The 13,022-nt window shown below is 38.9% G+C and overlaps 2 protein-coding genes across 6 annotated transcripts in view; both read right to left on the reverse strand.

Annotated features, from left to right (window-relative positions):
• The window catches only part of LOC105203879 (transient receptor potential cation channel protein painless), a 271,244-nt gene that overhangs the window by 22,470 nt on the left and 235,752 nt on the right, over positions 1 to 13,022 (reverse strand). The window lies entirely within an intron of this gene.
• On the reverse strand, positions 10,164 to 11,406 carry LOC120359536. The gene is made up of 2 exons (XM_039457397.1): positions 11,211 to 11,406; positions 10,164 to 11,158 (listed from the first exon to the last, which is right to left on the reverse strand). The coding sequence occupies exons 1-2, from the start codon at positions 11,400 to 11,402 to the stop codon at positions 11,027 to 11,029; spliced, it is 324 nt and encodes a 107-aa protein (XP_039313331.1). The 5' UTR covers positions 11,403 to 11,406; the 3' UTR covers positions 10,164 to 11,026.

Below are 13,022 nucleotides of genomic sequence, written 5' to 3' on the forward strand. Positions count from 1 at the left end.
AGAGTTTCACTGCATCTCATTTATTATTAACATAATTTTGACGTAAAAGGGATACAAAATGTTTATATTTTTTGCTCACTGTGTATGTGTATTGATATAAAGAAAAATATATATGTTCAACACAATGTTCGAGTTCAAACAGAAAAAGTACAGATTTTGGTTTCAAATACATACAAGCATCACGTAATGTTAATTTAACAATATTTTCATTACAAGTTTCATGAGTTGTACAATGAGATCTTGAATTGGTAATGCTGAGAAAGGCGAAGTCGACTGCACTAGTCGCTCAATGTCCATACGTTCTGAAACAGTGTTGTCCACGTTGCATGAGGTAGGATATTTGATTGCCTCGGTTGTCACCAATAAGTATCTCCACAAACGATGTAGTTCCCACGCTGATTCCGATGTCGAGATATTTATACGCAGTGGATGTCAATGCCAATCTTCTTCCCAAAATGCGAGGTGTATACCGTGGCAATATTCTGTAAATAAAATTATGGATAAATTAGTTGCAAAAACGGAAATAAAATATATAAAAATGTATAAAAATTATAGATACTTACAGTTTCTCGCACGTTTCATCCTGTTGAAGCGGTACATAGTACTCCATCTTTTCCTTGTATATATTTTTTTCTGAGAGTTTTCGACTGTCCACTGATCGATGCGGTAGCGTTTTCTGGTTTCCTTTTTATTATGTAATCTTTTCCTCTATTTTGTAATCCCCTCCACATATCCAATAAAAATTTTTTCTTTTTATAACAAAATTCTTCTATTACAGATAGTAATTACACAATACGCTTACAAAATGTTGTAAAATACAGACTTTACGAGAGTCTAAGAACTATTGTAGTTTCAGTGTTCCTAATTTATAGAGCTAGCAATATCACATTGTACATTCTGGAAAATTCTTAAAGTGATATCGTTCAAACCTAGAAATTTCTCATAGATATTACTTATTGAAAAGAAAATTTCCAAAAGAAGTTCTATTCAACTTAATCATAGAAAGAAAATCTATTGTTTTATTTTGACATAGAATATCAGCTCTATTCAAGTTTGACAGAGATTTATCTTTATTGGTTGCTTTTTAGTATAGACTCTACAAAAACATGTAATGATATATGACTATCTGTTTTAAAAGAAAATTTTGATAAAAAATGTAAAAGGCAATTCTTTCCATCAAGACAATGTACTATATCAATGCTTTTCAAAATATCATTGTTTTATCTTGACATAGGATATCAGTTCTTTTTAAAATTGATATGAGTAGAATGCATAGGCGGATTCTAACCCTGGGATCTCAGGGGGGTGCGGGGAAGGGGGGGAATATTTCGGGTCGCGCGGGGGGACCTAACCGGCGATAAGGTCCCGCGGGTGGACCAAACCGGGTGGGGAGGGGGAGGGGGGCATAAAACGGGGACACGTGTAAACCTAACCGGTAGTTCTGCGTAATCAATGTTTATATAAACAGTGATAACGATTCGAGGACCATGTTCTTGGCCGATGTTTAAATAAATTTGACACCTTTGAAATGTGCCGCGTGCGGGGAAGGGGGGAATATTTCGGGTCTCACGGGGGGTCTAACCGGAGGCGATGTTACGCGACCGGGGCAGGGCGAGGGGGGATTAAATCGGGGACACGTGTACGAACCTAACCGGTAGTTCTGCGTAATCAATGTTTAAGTAAACAGAGTGATAACGATTCGAGGACCATGTTCTTGGCCGATACCTTTGAAATGTGTCGCGTGGAGGCAACTGGCCATTTAATGTAAACATGGACCATGTACCTGTCACTCTGTTTACATAAACATAATAAATCACATCGCGAGGAGGTGTGTATGACTGTTCTTTGAAATCGGAAATGTCTGTCATCACGAGGGAGATAAGCGATACGATGGCAAAGGGGTGTGCGCGGCTATTTCCGCGGGGTCCGCCGCCGCCGCCGCCGCCGCCGTCGCCGCCGCCGCCGCCGCCGCCGCCGCCGCCGCCGCCGCCGCCGCCGCCGCCGCCGCCGCCGCGTACGCGGAGGGGATGCGCGCTGTCTAACGCGGGGTCCGCTGGGGCGATCCGCCGCGTGCGTGGAGGGGATGCGCGCTTACGCATTCGCTCTCTCCGTCCCTCGCTCACTTACTCGCTCGCTCGATTTTCCCGTACGCGGTAACGGGCATGCTTGCGCGTTTAGTCCCCCCCACCTCGCCACGCTTGTTTCTTTCACGCGCTCGCTCGCTCGCTCGTTCGCTTTTTCCATCCACTCGCTTTTATAGCGCATTCGCTCGTCGTATGCGACCCATTTCCCCACCCAGCACCCGCTACCGCCCTAACTCTATCGCTGTTTTCACGATAATTTTTTTAATGAGGGAATTGAAGGAAAGGTGAATAAGTGATAGGAGAAAAAAATTGGTACATAAATTAAAATTCATATATGTATTTTGAAAAATTTTACACAAAAACAGAAAAAAAATTTTTGTATTAAAAAATTCTATAATAATTTTTTTCACCAGATCTCCTCCTGGTAGACCCGCTCTCCGAATAATATTTGAAGGTCCCATTGATCCTCCAGGTCCCACTCGTTGCAGACCCACTCTCTTTCATTATACCACTGGTCCCACTGACGGTACCAGCGCCTATATTTCGCATCGGATATATTGATAAATCCTGCTATCTCAATTTGGTCTCGAGAGATGTTCTGAAACAAAAACAGGAAAAAACATTTAATATTACAATTGTACACATAAAATAGTAATTTAAAATTGATATAAATAATAAAACTTACGGGGCGGGGGCTGGTAATCCTTAATTCTAATAAGTGCCTTATCGGCACAACGAGTTGCTCCTCATTATGTACCATCAATCTCTGAAAAAAATATTAAAAATGTAAAAACATATGTATATATTTTTTCAAAAATGTCAGGGTTAAAAAAGATGAAAAGAACTTACCGCATCCGCCGGATACGCAACTCGAATTACGTGAAATAATCTTTCCATTTTTTCGAAAAACTGAATACTGTTTTTAGTCTTTTTCACAAGAAGACTGTCTCACGACTGACTGACTGACTCTCTGACTGCAAGCAGAGGTCTATGCAGTTCCTCCTCTTCAAAAATCTACGTCATATAAACAACTGAAGTATCCCCGATTACTAATGTAAACTTTCAAAGAAAGAAACTCTTCTATAGTGCTCGCTCGCTCAATTTTCTCGTACATGGTGAAGCGTGTGCTTGCGCGTTTAGTCTCCCCCCCACCTCGCCACGCTTGTTTCTTTCGCGCGCCTCCTTAAGGGGATGCTTAACATGTCCTTTTTTACCGACTAAACATGATTAATTTTTGCAGACAAAATTCTTGTAATTACATTTACAGATTTCAAAGTCCTTCTCGTCAATAAAAGTATAGACAGTAATGGACCTCATAGTAATCCACTTTATGCCGAAAACGTTGACTTTATATCTTTTTTATATAATCTTAACTGACTCTGTAATCTAGAGTGTCAACGAGTGCCAAATATTCGCTTCATACAAATCTTCAACGGTCTTTTCGTATAAAATGAGTGTACTATGAGTTCCAAATTAGACGCCGGAACAACGTAGGATTTTCAAAATTTGGCTCAGAAGTCTGAAAATAGAGATTTTTGTCTGCAAAAATTTGTGAGCATATGTCCGGTCCGATGCCGGTATATCTCAGCTGATTGCAGCAGAAGAAAGAGAAAATTAGTTGCCCTGTATTTTGACAGATGGCAGTGTTCAAGTCGGACGAAGCAATCGATCTGTTTATCGATCGATTGGATTGAATCTAAGCTAAGCGATAATAGGTTAGGTTTCCTGTCAAATACAACTCTGCAAGCAGATTATCTGCTTTGGCTTGAACTTCTTGGCATTCTGCGTTTCGAAATTCACTGTTAGTACTAGAAATCTATAGTTTCGTATACTGTAGACGTTACCTATAATGTAGTTTTACAATACTAACAGTGAATTTTGAAACGCAACCGTAATACAAAAATAAATAAAGGATAGACTTTTTTAGAGTTGATTATTTTGTAGGGTAGATTCGGAACATCAACTGCATGATCTCATACCTTTCTCATAAATTTATTCATTTTTAGAATACAGATTTCACATGTCAAAGCTTGAACATTTTATACAGAACACTTATTAGAAAATGTTAATTTTTTAAATTCCCTCTTTATTTTTTTTAAACGTGCACTATCAATTTTTTGCTCTGGACGCAGAACCTGTCGTCTATTTATGACATCCATTTTTCAAAAGAAATATATTCATTACACAAAATTAAAGAGTAAATGACAAAAGTATCATAAATTAAGTATCAGGCTATACACCATTTATACATTTACAGATATGTACCGTAGAAATCTTACCATTCGAAAGTTCGCGGATCGTATACAGTTACGCTATATACTTGGTACGAGAGATTATTGCATCTCATTACAATAAAAATCATTACGAATTGATTGATTCATAATGATTCATGCTCTTAGATTTCGTAGAATCTAAGAGCACGATTGATACATCAGCACATATGACAAGTGCACGCACACTTTGCGAGGATCCCACCGTGCGCATTACTTAGTAAATTCATACGAATGGCAAATTGAAAACCGAATATGGTGCATAGTCTGATACTGACTACAGTTTTCGCTAAAGATAACATAAAGTAAAATAAGAAAAGTATAAAGAAAGAAACTCATTTATACATAGTTTTTATTTCTATCGATTTTGATGAGTAAATATTTTTATTTTATGAATAAATATTTTCAATACAGATACATTATTATTATTATTACACATGTGTATAACCGACTATTCAAGCATTCTTGAGAAAATGATAAAATACTTTCAGCAGCTATAGTATCAATACGGAAAAAGAATTGTAAACGGACCTCTCTGAGGATGTTTATGATTCTTGACTGTTATGCTGGAGATTTCAGGTTCGATTCCTCGGGACAAGATTTTTTTTTTTGTAAAGTGTAGTATTAAAAAAAATCAATAAATTCAAAAATGCTTCTCTACAATTATATTAACTTCAATTTCGACACAAAAAATATGTCACAATTTTAATACTTTTTTTTGACGTTCCTCATTGTAAATTTTTATGGCGACTATATCTTTTGTATTCTTGAGAAAATTTAATTGAATTGATAATAAAAGAGCGTTTATAAACTTACTAATATTTTTTAAAAATTGTTATATATATAAGTTGTAAAAATAATTTTTATATCATACTAATTTGACACAATTGTGTCAAAATGACATTAAAATGAATCGTAATTGATTGAAAAGTGACTTTTAATGATCATTATGTAGTCACTTTGATGTCATTTTGATGTCGTGATGACTCCTTGTTCTGCTTGGGTAGTTAATGTTTTTCCACGCATGCAAACTAGTAATTCTTCTTCGTAATGTTACTATAGGTGCTAGAAATATTTTATTATTTTCTCGAGAATGCCTAAATAGCCGGTTCTATGGTTTTGCTGTATGTAGTAAATTTACGAATGAATACTACATAATCATGAAATTTTTGATTAGAGATCGCCGAGTCCCCGCAATATTGAAAAATTTTTGTCCCATAGCCAACAAAAACGAGAATATTTTTTAGTAGAAAAACCCTAATAGGATGTAACAAAGCGCCTAGAACGGCGCTCCGTGCACGCTAACTATCGTCGACCAATACACGTGTACTCGATCGACATCCGTAACGGCGAGGACACCGCGGTTGTCATAAGTCTATGTCACATCATGCTTTCTCTCTCGACCCAGCGTCAAGTAAGAAAGATGCGTGAGGAGTTCTACTGTCTTTTTCTTTCTCAAGCAGTCTATTCTTCTCGACCTATCCTCTTCTGTCTCGAGCGTTCTTGATTTCTCTCATTACAAGCCGGCAACACTGCACAAGCCGGCAACACTGCACAGCTTAGCGAAACGATTTCAGATTTTCTTGTCGCGGATCAGAGTTGCAACGCTCGCGCGCGCGCGCACGCACGCGACGTATTATTCTATATACATTTTTTACTTTTATATATACCGGGTGTCCCAGACCACCCGTCCCACCCGATTTTATCGTAAACGCGACATTTTAAAGAAAAATGTTTCAGACAAAAGTTGTAGGGTTTTAAAAGATCTATTTACTGATTTTATCAGTTTGACCTTGGATGGCGTCGCCAAGGTCAGATCAAAATAACATTAACTTTTTTAAATAGGACACCTCATTTTTGGTTCCAGAATCTAATAGCTGGTGTCAAGACCTTTCCAAAACACTATAAGAAAGTTTATTTTTGTTGAGTACTTTCCGAGTTGTGAGGCTTGAAAGTTACGGTGTACTGTAACCTTCAAGCGTCATAACTCGGAAAGTCCTTAACCAAAATAAACTTATTTATAGTGTTTTGGAAAGCTCTCGAAATCGACTACAAGAAAATGCAATGAAAAATATAAGCAGAGGACACCGACTTCGCCCATGGTATCACGTCAAATAATGCTTTCTCTCTCGACCCAGCGTCGAGCGAGGAGGATGCACTATCGTAAAGCCCCCCACCACTTTCCGCCCGCACCCCGATCGTCGCCGCGCAGCCTAGACACACGTACGAGCGCGGCTCCGCGTGTGTGCGGCAGCCGAGCGCTAGCGTCGAGAGACACCATTTTTGCCGGTGCGTGTACCTATACTCCTACGCGTAGAGTTTTGAAGATACCTAATTACCGAGATCTCTAACATTCGGTACAGCTCTATGATGCCGTTTATTCTTGATTTATTAATATTAATCTTCATTTAATGTTGATTATTGAAGCAATAAAGTAATTTTCACGAAAAAGCACCCTTACATACCACTCCTAAAAGTCATTGCTTAGAATTCATAATATTACGCAACTCGTCACCAATTCACGTTTTCTAATAAGCAACCCGGTCATAAGCGTAATTTGTAGTTATGCCTTACCCGAACGAAGAAGCTGCGTTAATGATGTCAGTTTTGGGTAGAGCTGGAAGTTTTCGAGCAGCTGAAATAATGTGGCGAAATGAATATCCCTATCATACACCACATTCGCGCAAAGTTTTCAGTCGCTTACAACGTCGAATAATTGTAAAAGGTATTGTTCAGCCGGATCATAATAAGGGAAGGCAAATTCATCGATCAGTTCGTTCAGTAAGAGCACCTGATGTAATTGCATCTGCCTTTGTAACCCCGAATGATTCTTTAAAGCGACGAGCAAGAGATAGTGGAATAAGTCGAAGCACGATCAGTTGAATTTTTCGTGAAAATTCATTCCATCCATATCGAATGTCACTTCACCAGGCCATGACATTGAACGATCATAGACAAAGACTGATATTCTGTAATTGGATTACTCAACAATTACCTAATTTCCATAGAAGTATTTTATTTTCTGATGAGTGCACCTTAAAAGTGACGGCGAAATAAACACACATAATTTTCGTTATTGGGCACAAGAGAATCCACATTGGTATCGAGAAATGGATCATCAACGTATCTGGAAAGTCAATGTTTGGTGCGGAATTGTTGATACGCATATCGTGGGACCATTTTTCTTTCAAGAGAATTTAAACCGTTTTTTATACGCCGATTTACTGGAAAACGAACTTCCACGTTTACTTGAAGATATTCCACTCCAATTACGTCTAAATATGTGGTTTCAACAGGACGGATGTCCCGCCCACACGTCTGTCATTGCTCGTCATCAACTGAACCGCATATTTCGCGGCCGATGGATAGGTAAACATGGTCCACATAATTGGCCACCACGATCACCGGACCTTACAATTTTAGATTATTATTTGTGGGGACGAATAAAAGACCTTGTATACCGCGAACGACCTACGACTGCAGAAGATATGAAAAACAGAATTCGACAAGTCATTCAGTCTCTAGATACTGACGAAATTCGTCGGGCGACGGATGATTTCCAAAGTAGGGTAACAGCCTGTATAAATGCACGTGGTGGACATTTTGAACATCGAGACTGAACAACATGCGTATGCACAAAGGTGACGGCAAGGGGAACCACCTTATGAAAGCACCCCGACAAAGGTGACGGCGAGGGGAACCACATTAAAAAAGCACCCCGACAAAGGTGACGGCAAGGGGAACCACCTTATGAAAGCACCCCGACAAAGGTGACAGCAAGGGGAACCACCTTATGAAAGCACCCCGACAAAGGTGACGGCGAGGGGAACCACCTTAAAAAAGCACCCCGACAAAGGTGACGGCAAGGGGAACCACCTTATGAAAGCACCCCGACAAAGGTGACGGCAAGGGGAACCACCTTATGAAAGCACCCCGGCAAAGGTGACGGCGAGGGGAACCACCTTAAAAAAGCACCCCGACAAAGGTGACGGCAAGGGGAACCACCTTATGAAAGCACCCCGACAAAGGTGACGGCGAGGGAAACCACCTTAAAAAAGCACCCCGATAAGGTGTAAGTACGATCTTGTTACCTACACGTGGTACACCTTAGGTAACGCTAATACCTACAGGCGGCACCGATTATTTCGTTTTTACATTTTAAAAATGTTACTTTGACTTATACCTTTATGCCCAAGATCGATCTCAAGGTCGAATTCAAGATCATCATCAGGTTGATCCCTCGAAATCATGCAAATTTTGTCTGAGCCATTTTTTTGTACAAGCACATCCCTACGTTTTAAAAGGGTGGGACGGGTGGTCTGAAACAGGTATATTTTTCATTGCATTTTCTGTAGTCGATTTCGAGAGCTTTCCAAAACACTATAAATAAGTTTATTTTGGTTAAGGACTTTCCGAGTTATGACGCTTGAAGGCAACAGTACACCGTAACTTTCAAGCCTCACAACTCGGAAAGTACTCAACAAAAATAAACTTTCTTATAGTGTTTTGGAAAGGTCTTGACACCAGCTATTAGATTCTGGAACCAAAAATGAGGTGTCCTATTTAAAAAAGTTAATGTTATTTTGATCTGACCTTGGCGACGCCATCCAAGGTCAAACTGATAAAATCAGTAAATAGATCTTTTAAAACCCTACAACTTTTGTCTGAAACATTTTTCTTTAAAATGTCGCGTTTACGAAAAAATCGGGTGGGACGGGTGGTCTGGGACACCCGGTATATATATATATAACATATATTACATATATTACATATATTAGTAGGAAAATCTCGATAGGACAACATTTATTATATTATATGACAATAAAATCTTGCATAACAATTTTAATCAGCAATTATGTAGGTACATTTAGAAAAATAGATGTAAAAGTATTGACGTTTTGTAAAGCATTGATAACTGCTGATGTAATTTCAAAATAGTATTTTGACAAAATATATCAATTTTATATCATGATATATTTACAAAATTAGGAAAAAATTGATAAAAAATATAGCTACGTTATGGATGAAACACTTATAAATATAATCCATATACATGTTTACAAAAATGCTTAATTCTTTCAAAATTACCATTGTAAGAATAATGCAGTATGAAATATATTACAATTTAGTATTGAAAAAATAAAGAAATTAAAAAATGCTTTATTTGTATTAATTAAATGGAAATTGGACATAGAACATATGTAAAAATTGTAACACTTCTTTTGACGTTCAAACACCCATTGTAAATTTTCATGGCAAATACATCTTTCGTGTTTTTTAAATTTTAATTCGATTGGTAATAGAAGAGCATTTTTAAATTTTCTAATATTTTTTCATAATGACTTACTTAGTGTTAAATAATTAAAAATAGTTTAAAAGATACATGTAACAATTTTAAAAATTCCCACTAACTTTTATATAATTCTACGTACATTATAAATAATTATATGTACGTATGTATAAAGAATAATTTTTTTACAATTTTTACAATATCTGTGATTTCATTTGTCACATTCTTCACTAATTTATATATATATGAATAATTGTAAAAAACATTATTTTTGATACATCCGTAAAAACAATTATTTATAATGTATGTAGAATTATATAAAAGTTAGTAGGATTTTTTAAAATTGTTATGTAACGTATATTTTTTAAACTATTTTTAAATATTTAACACTAAGTACGTAATTAAAAAAAAATATTAGGAAATTAAAAAATTCTTTTCTATTATCAATCAAATTAAAATTTTTCAAAAACACGAAAAATGTATTTGCCATGAAAATTAACAATGAGTGTTTGAACGTCAGAATAAGTGTTACAATTTTTACATATGTTTTGTGTTCAATTTCAATTTAATTAATAACAGAACAGCATTTTTTAATTTCTTTATCTTTTTCAATACTAGATTTACAAAAAAAAAAATTGTCCTAAGGGATCAAACTTGGAAACTTTCGGCGTATAAGCCACGCATTTTACTATAGAGCTACATGCCCAACTTGACACGTCTTTTTTCGTAACGGTACTATAGGTGCTAAAAGTATTTTACTATTTTCTCAAGAATGTCTGAATTGTACTACAATTTGTATGAAAATTACAATCCTACTGCCGCAACGCGCGAGCGTGTACTGCCACTCTAGTAGTATGGCATCTGATGGCATCTTTGCGGTGTGCTTCATGCCGTTTGTCGCTGGTAGAGTTTTTTTTACACGTACGTCTGAGTATTCGTGGGTAACCCGCAGTGAAATAAACGTTCAGACAATATAGTTGTTATCGTTGCATGGTACGGATTAAGATAATTTACTCCGCGCGTACTTCGGAGCATCATCTCTTTCTCCTCCCCCCCGCCCCTCTCTCTCTCTCTCTCTGTCTGTCTGTCTCTGTCTCTTTCCTGTCTTTTTTGTTTCTTTCACGTCTCCATCGTGACGCGTTGTCACTCGTGGTCACTCGCATTCACCGTATCGTTCCCGCGCAATAGTTTGAGGTTATAATGTAGAGGCAGTAGTCAGTTCGTACCACAATAGTGGGCGACCACGACAACGGTAGCGGTAGCGTCGTCGTCGTCGTCAGTGATAATAAGAATAGTGGACGACTACGACAACGGTAACGGCAACGTCGTCCTCGTCGCCGTCGTCGTCGTCGTTAGTGCTGGTGATAATAGCTAGTGAACGACTATGACAACAGTAGCGGCAGCGGCAATGGCGACGTCGTCACCGTCGTCATTGTCAGTGATAGTGATAATAGTGGACGACCACGGCAGCGGCGACAGCGACGTCGCCAGTGATAGTGATAATAATGGACGACCACGGCAGCGGCGACGGCGACGTCGCCAGTGATAGTGATAATAATGGACGACCACGGCAGCGGCGACGGCGATGTCGTCATCGTCGTCGTCGTTGTCGTCGTCAGTGATAGTGAGAATAGTGAACGACCACGACAACGGTTGCGGCAGCGTCGCCGCCGTCGCCGTCGCCGTCGTCGTCGTCATCGTCATCGTCACCGCCGTCGCCGTCGCCGTTGCCGTCGTCGTCGTCGTCGTCATCGTCATCGTCGCCGTCGTCGTCGTCATCGCTGCCGCCATTGCCGTTGCCGTCGTCGTCGTCATCGCTGCCGCCATTGCCGTTGCCGTCGTCGTCGTCGTCGTCGTCGTCGTCGTCGTCGTCATCGTTGTTGTTGTCGTCGTCGGTCGCTCCTCGTCGGTCGTCGTCGTTAGTGCTGGTGATAATAGTGAACGACGACGACAACGGTAGCGGCAGCAGCGACGGCGACATCATCGTCGTCGTCGTCGTCGTCGTCGTCGTCGTCGTCGTCGTCGTCGTCGTCGTCGTCATTGATAGTGATAATAGTGATCGACCACGACAACGGTAACGGCAACGTCGTCCTCGTCGTCGTCGCCGTTGTCGTCGTCGTTAGTGCTGGTGATAATAGCTAGTGAACGACTACGACAACGGTAGCGGCAGCGGAGGATAACGGGAAGCCGCCGTATCGTCTGCGAAGACGAACTACGTTATGTAAGAAACCTATAATGAGATATCAAAAGGTTTCTTGCTCCATAGACCGGTAAACCGTTCTAATTATAATTACATTTGTAATTACTGCCAGAGGCGTTTTGTGAGCTGGCTTGTTATAACAAAATGCCACAGCTGTAAATCGTGCTGTGGATAGTTATAAACAATTTTTGATTATTGCCAGAGGCGTTTTGTGAGCTGGCTTGTTATAACAAAATGCCACAGCTGTAAATCGTGCTGTGAATAGTTACAACCAAATATCGGAGGCGTTTGAACTATCTAATTATGACACAATACTATAAGTGTTTATCATACGCATATAATTTTTATAAAACGCTGTACTTCATTGTACTACTTCTCTTCTCTTTTTGTTATGTAACAAAAAGAAATAGAGTATCTGTCTAATAGAGCTCATGTAAAAATAGAAGAGAAACAACGCTTATATGATAAATGTCGATAAAAATGTTGGTATTATCGATATTTATCATTTTTAGTTCTGCAGAGATCCGCAGATGTCGCATTTAGTTCCACAGAAGGCCGCAGATGTCGCAGGACCATTAGAGTCTAGACCGACTTCGATTGAGTTCGCCGGTCACTTTAGCATCCCCTTAATGTAGGCGCCTAAATAACGCGCGCCTCTACTATCTCGCATATTATTTACTAAGAAAATAGGAAACAATGGATAAGGATAGATTTTCAAATACATTTTAAAGAGTTTTTTAAAATCCTTTTTTTATTGTTCATGTAATGCTTCGTTCACAATAGTATCAATAGCGTAAGCTATTAATTCACACTCAATTTGCGAACTCTTATCGTAAAATTTGCGCAATAATTCTGTCGCGTCTGGTTTGTTCATGGCAAAGTTTTGACGCAAAAATGTTACAAAATGTTTAAATTTCTCAGTCGCAGTTGCAATGCTTTGATGCAGCGTATAATACATGTGCTCGACACAATGTTCCAGGTTGAATATAAATAACATAGTTGCAGGTTTTAGGTAAATACAAGCATCGTGCAACGATAATTTAACAATATTTTCATCGTGCAGTTTCACGAGTTGCACGGTAAGGTCATGAATCGGTAACGATGGTGCTTCGGTTGACTGGACGAATCGCTCGAAATCCGCACGTTTATCTAACAGAGCTCTCCACGTTTTATAAGGT

Source organism: Solenopsis invicta, chromosome 14, assembly GCF_016802725.1.
Source record: "Solenopsis invicta isolate M01_SB chromosome 14, UNIL_Sinv_3.0, whole genome shotgun sequence".
NCBI classification, from domain to species: domain Eukaryota; kingdom Metazoa; phylum Arthropoda; class Insecta; order Hymenoptera; family Formicidae; genus Solenopsis; species Solenopsis invicta.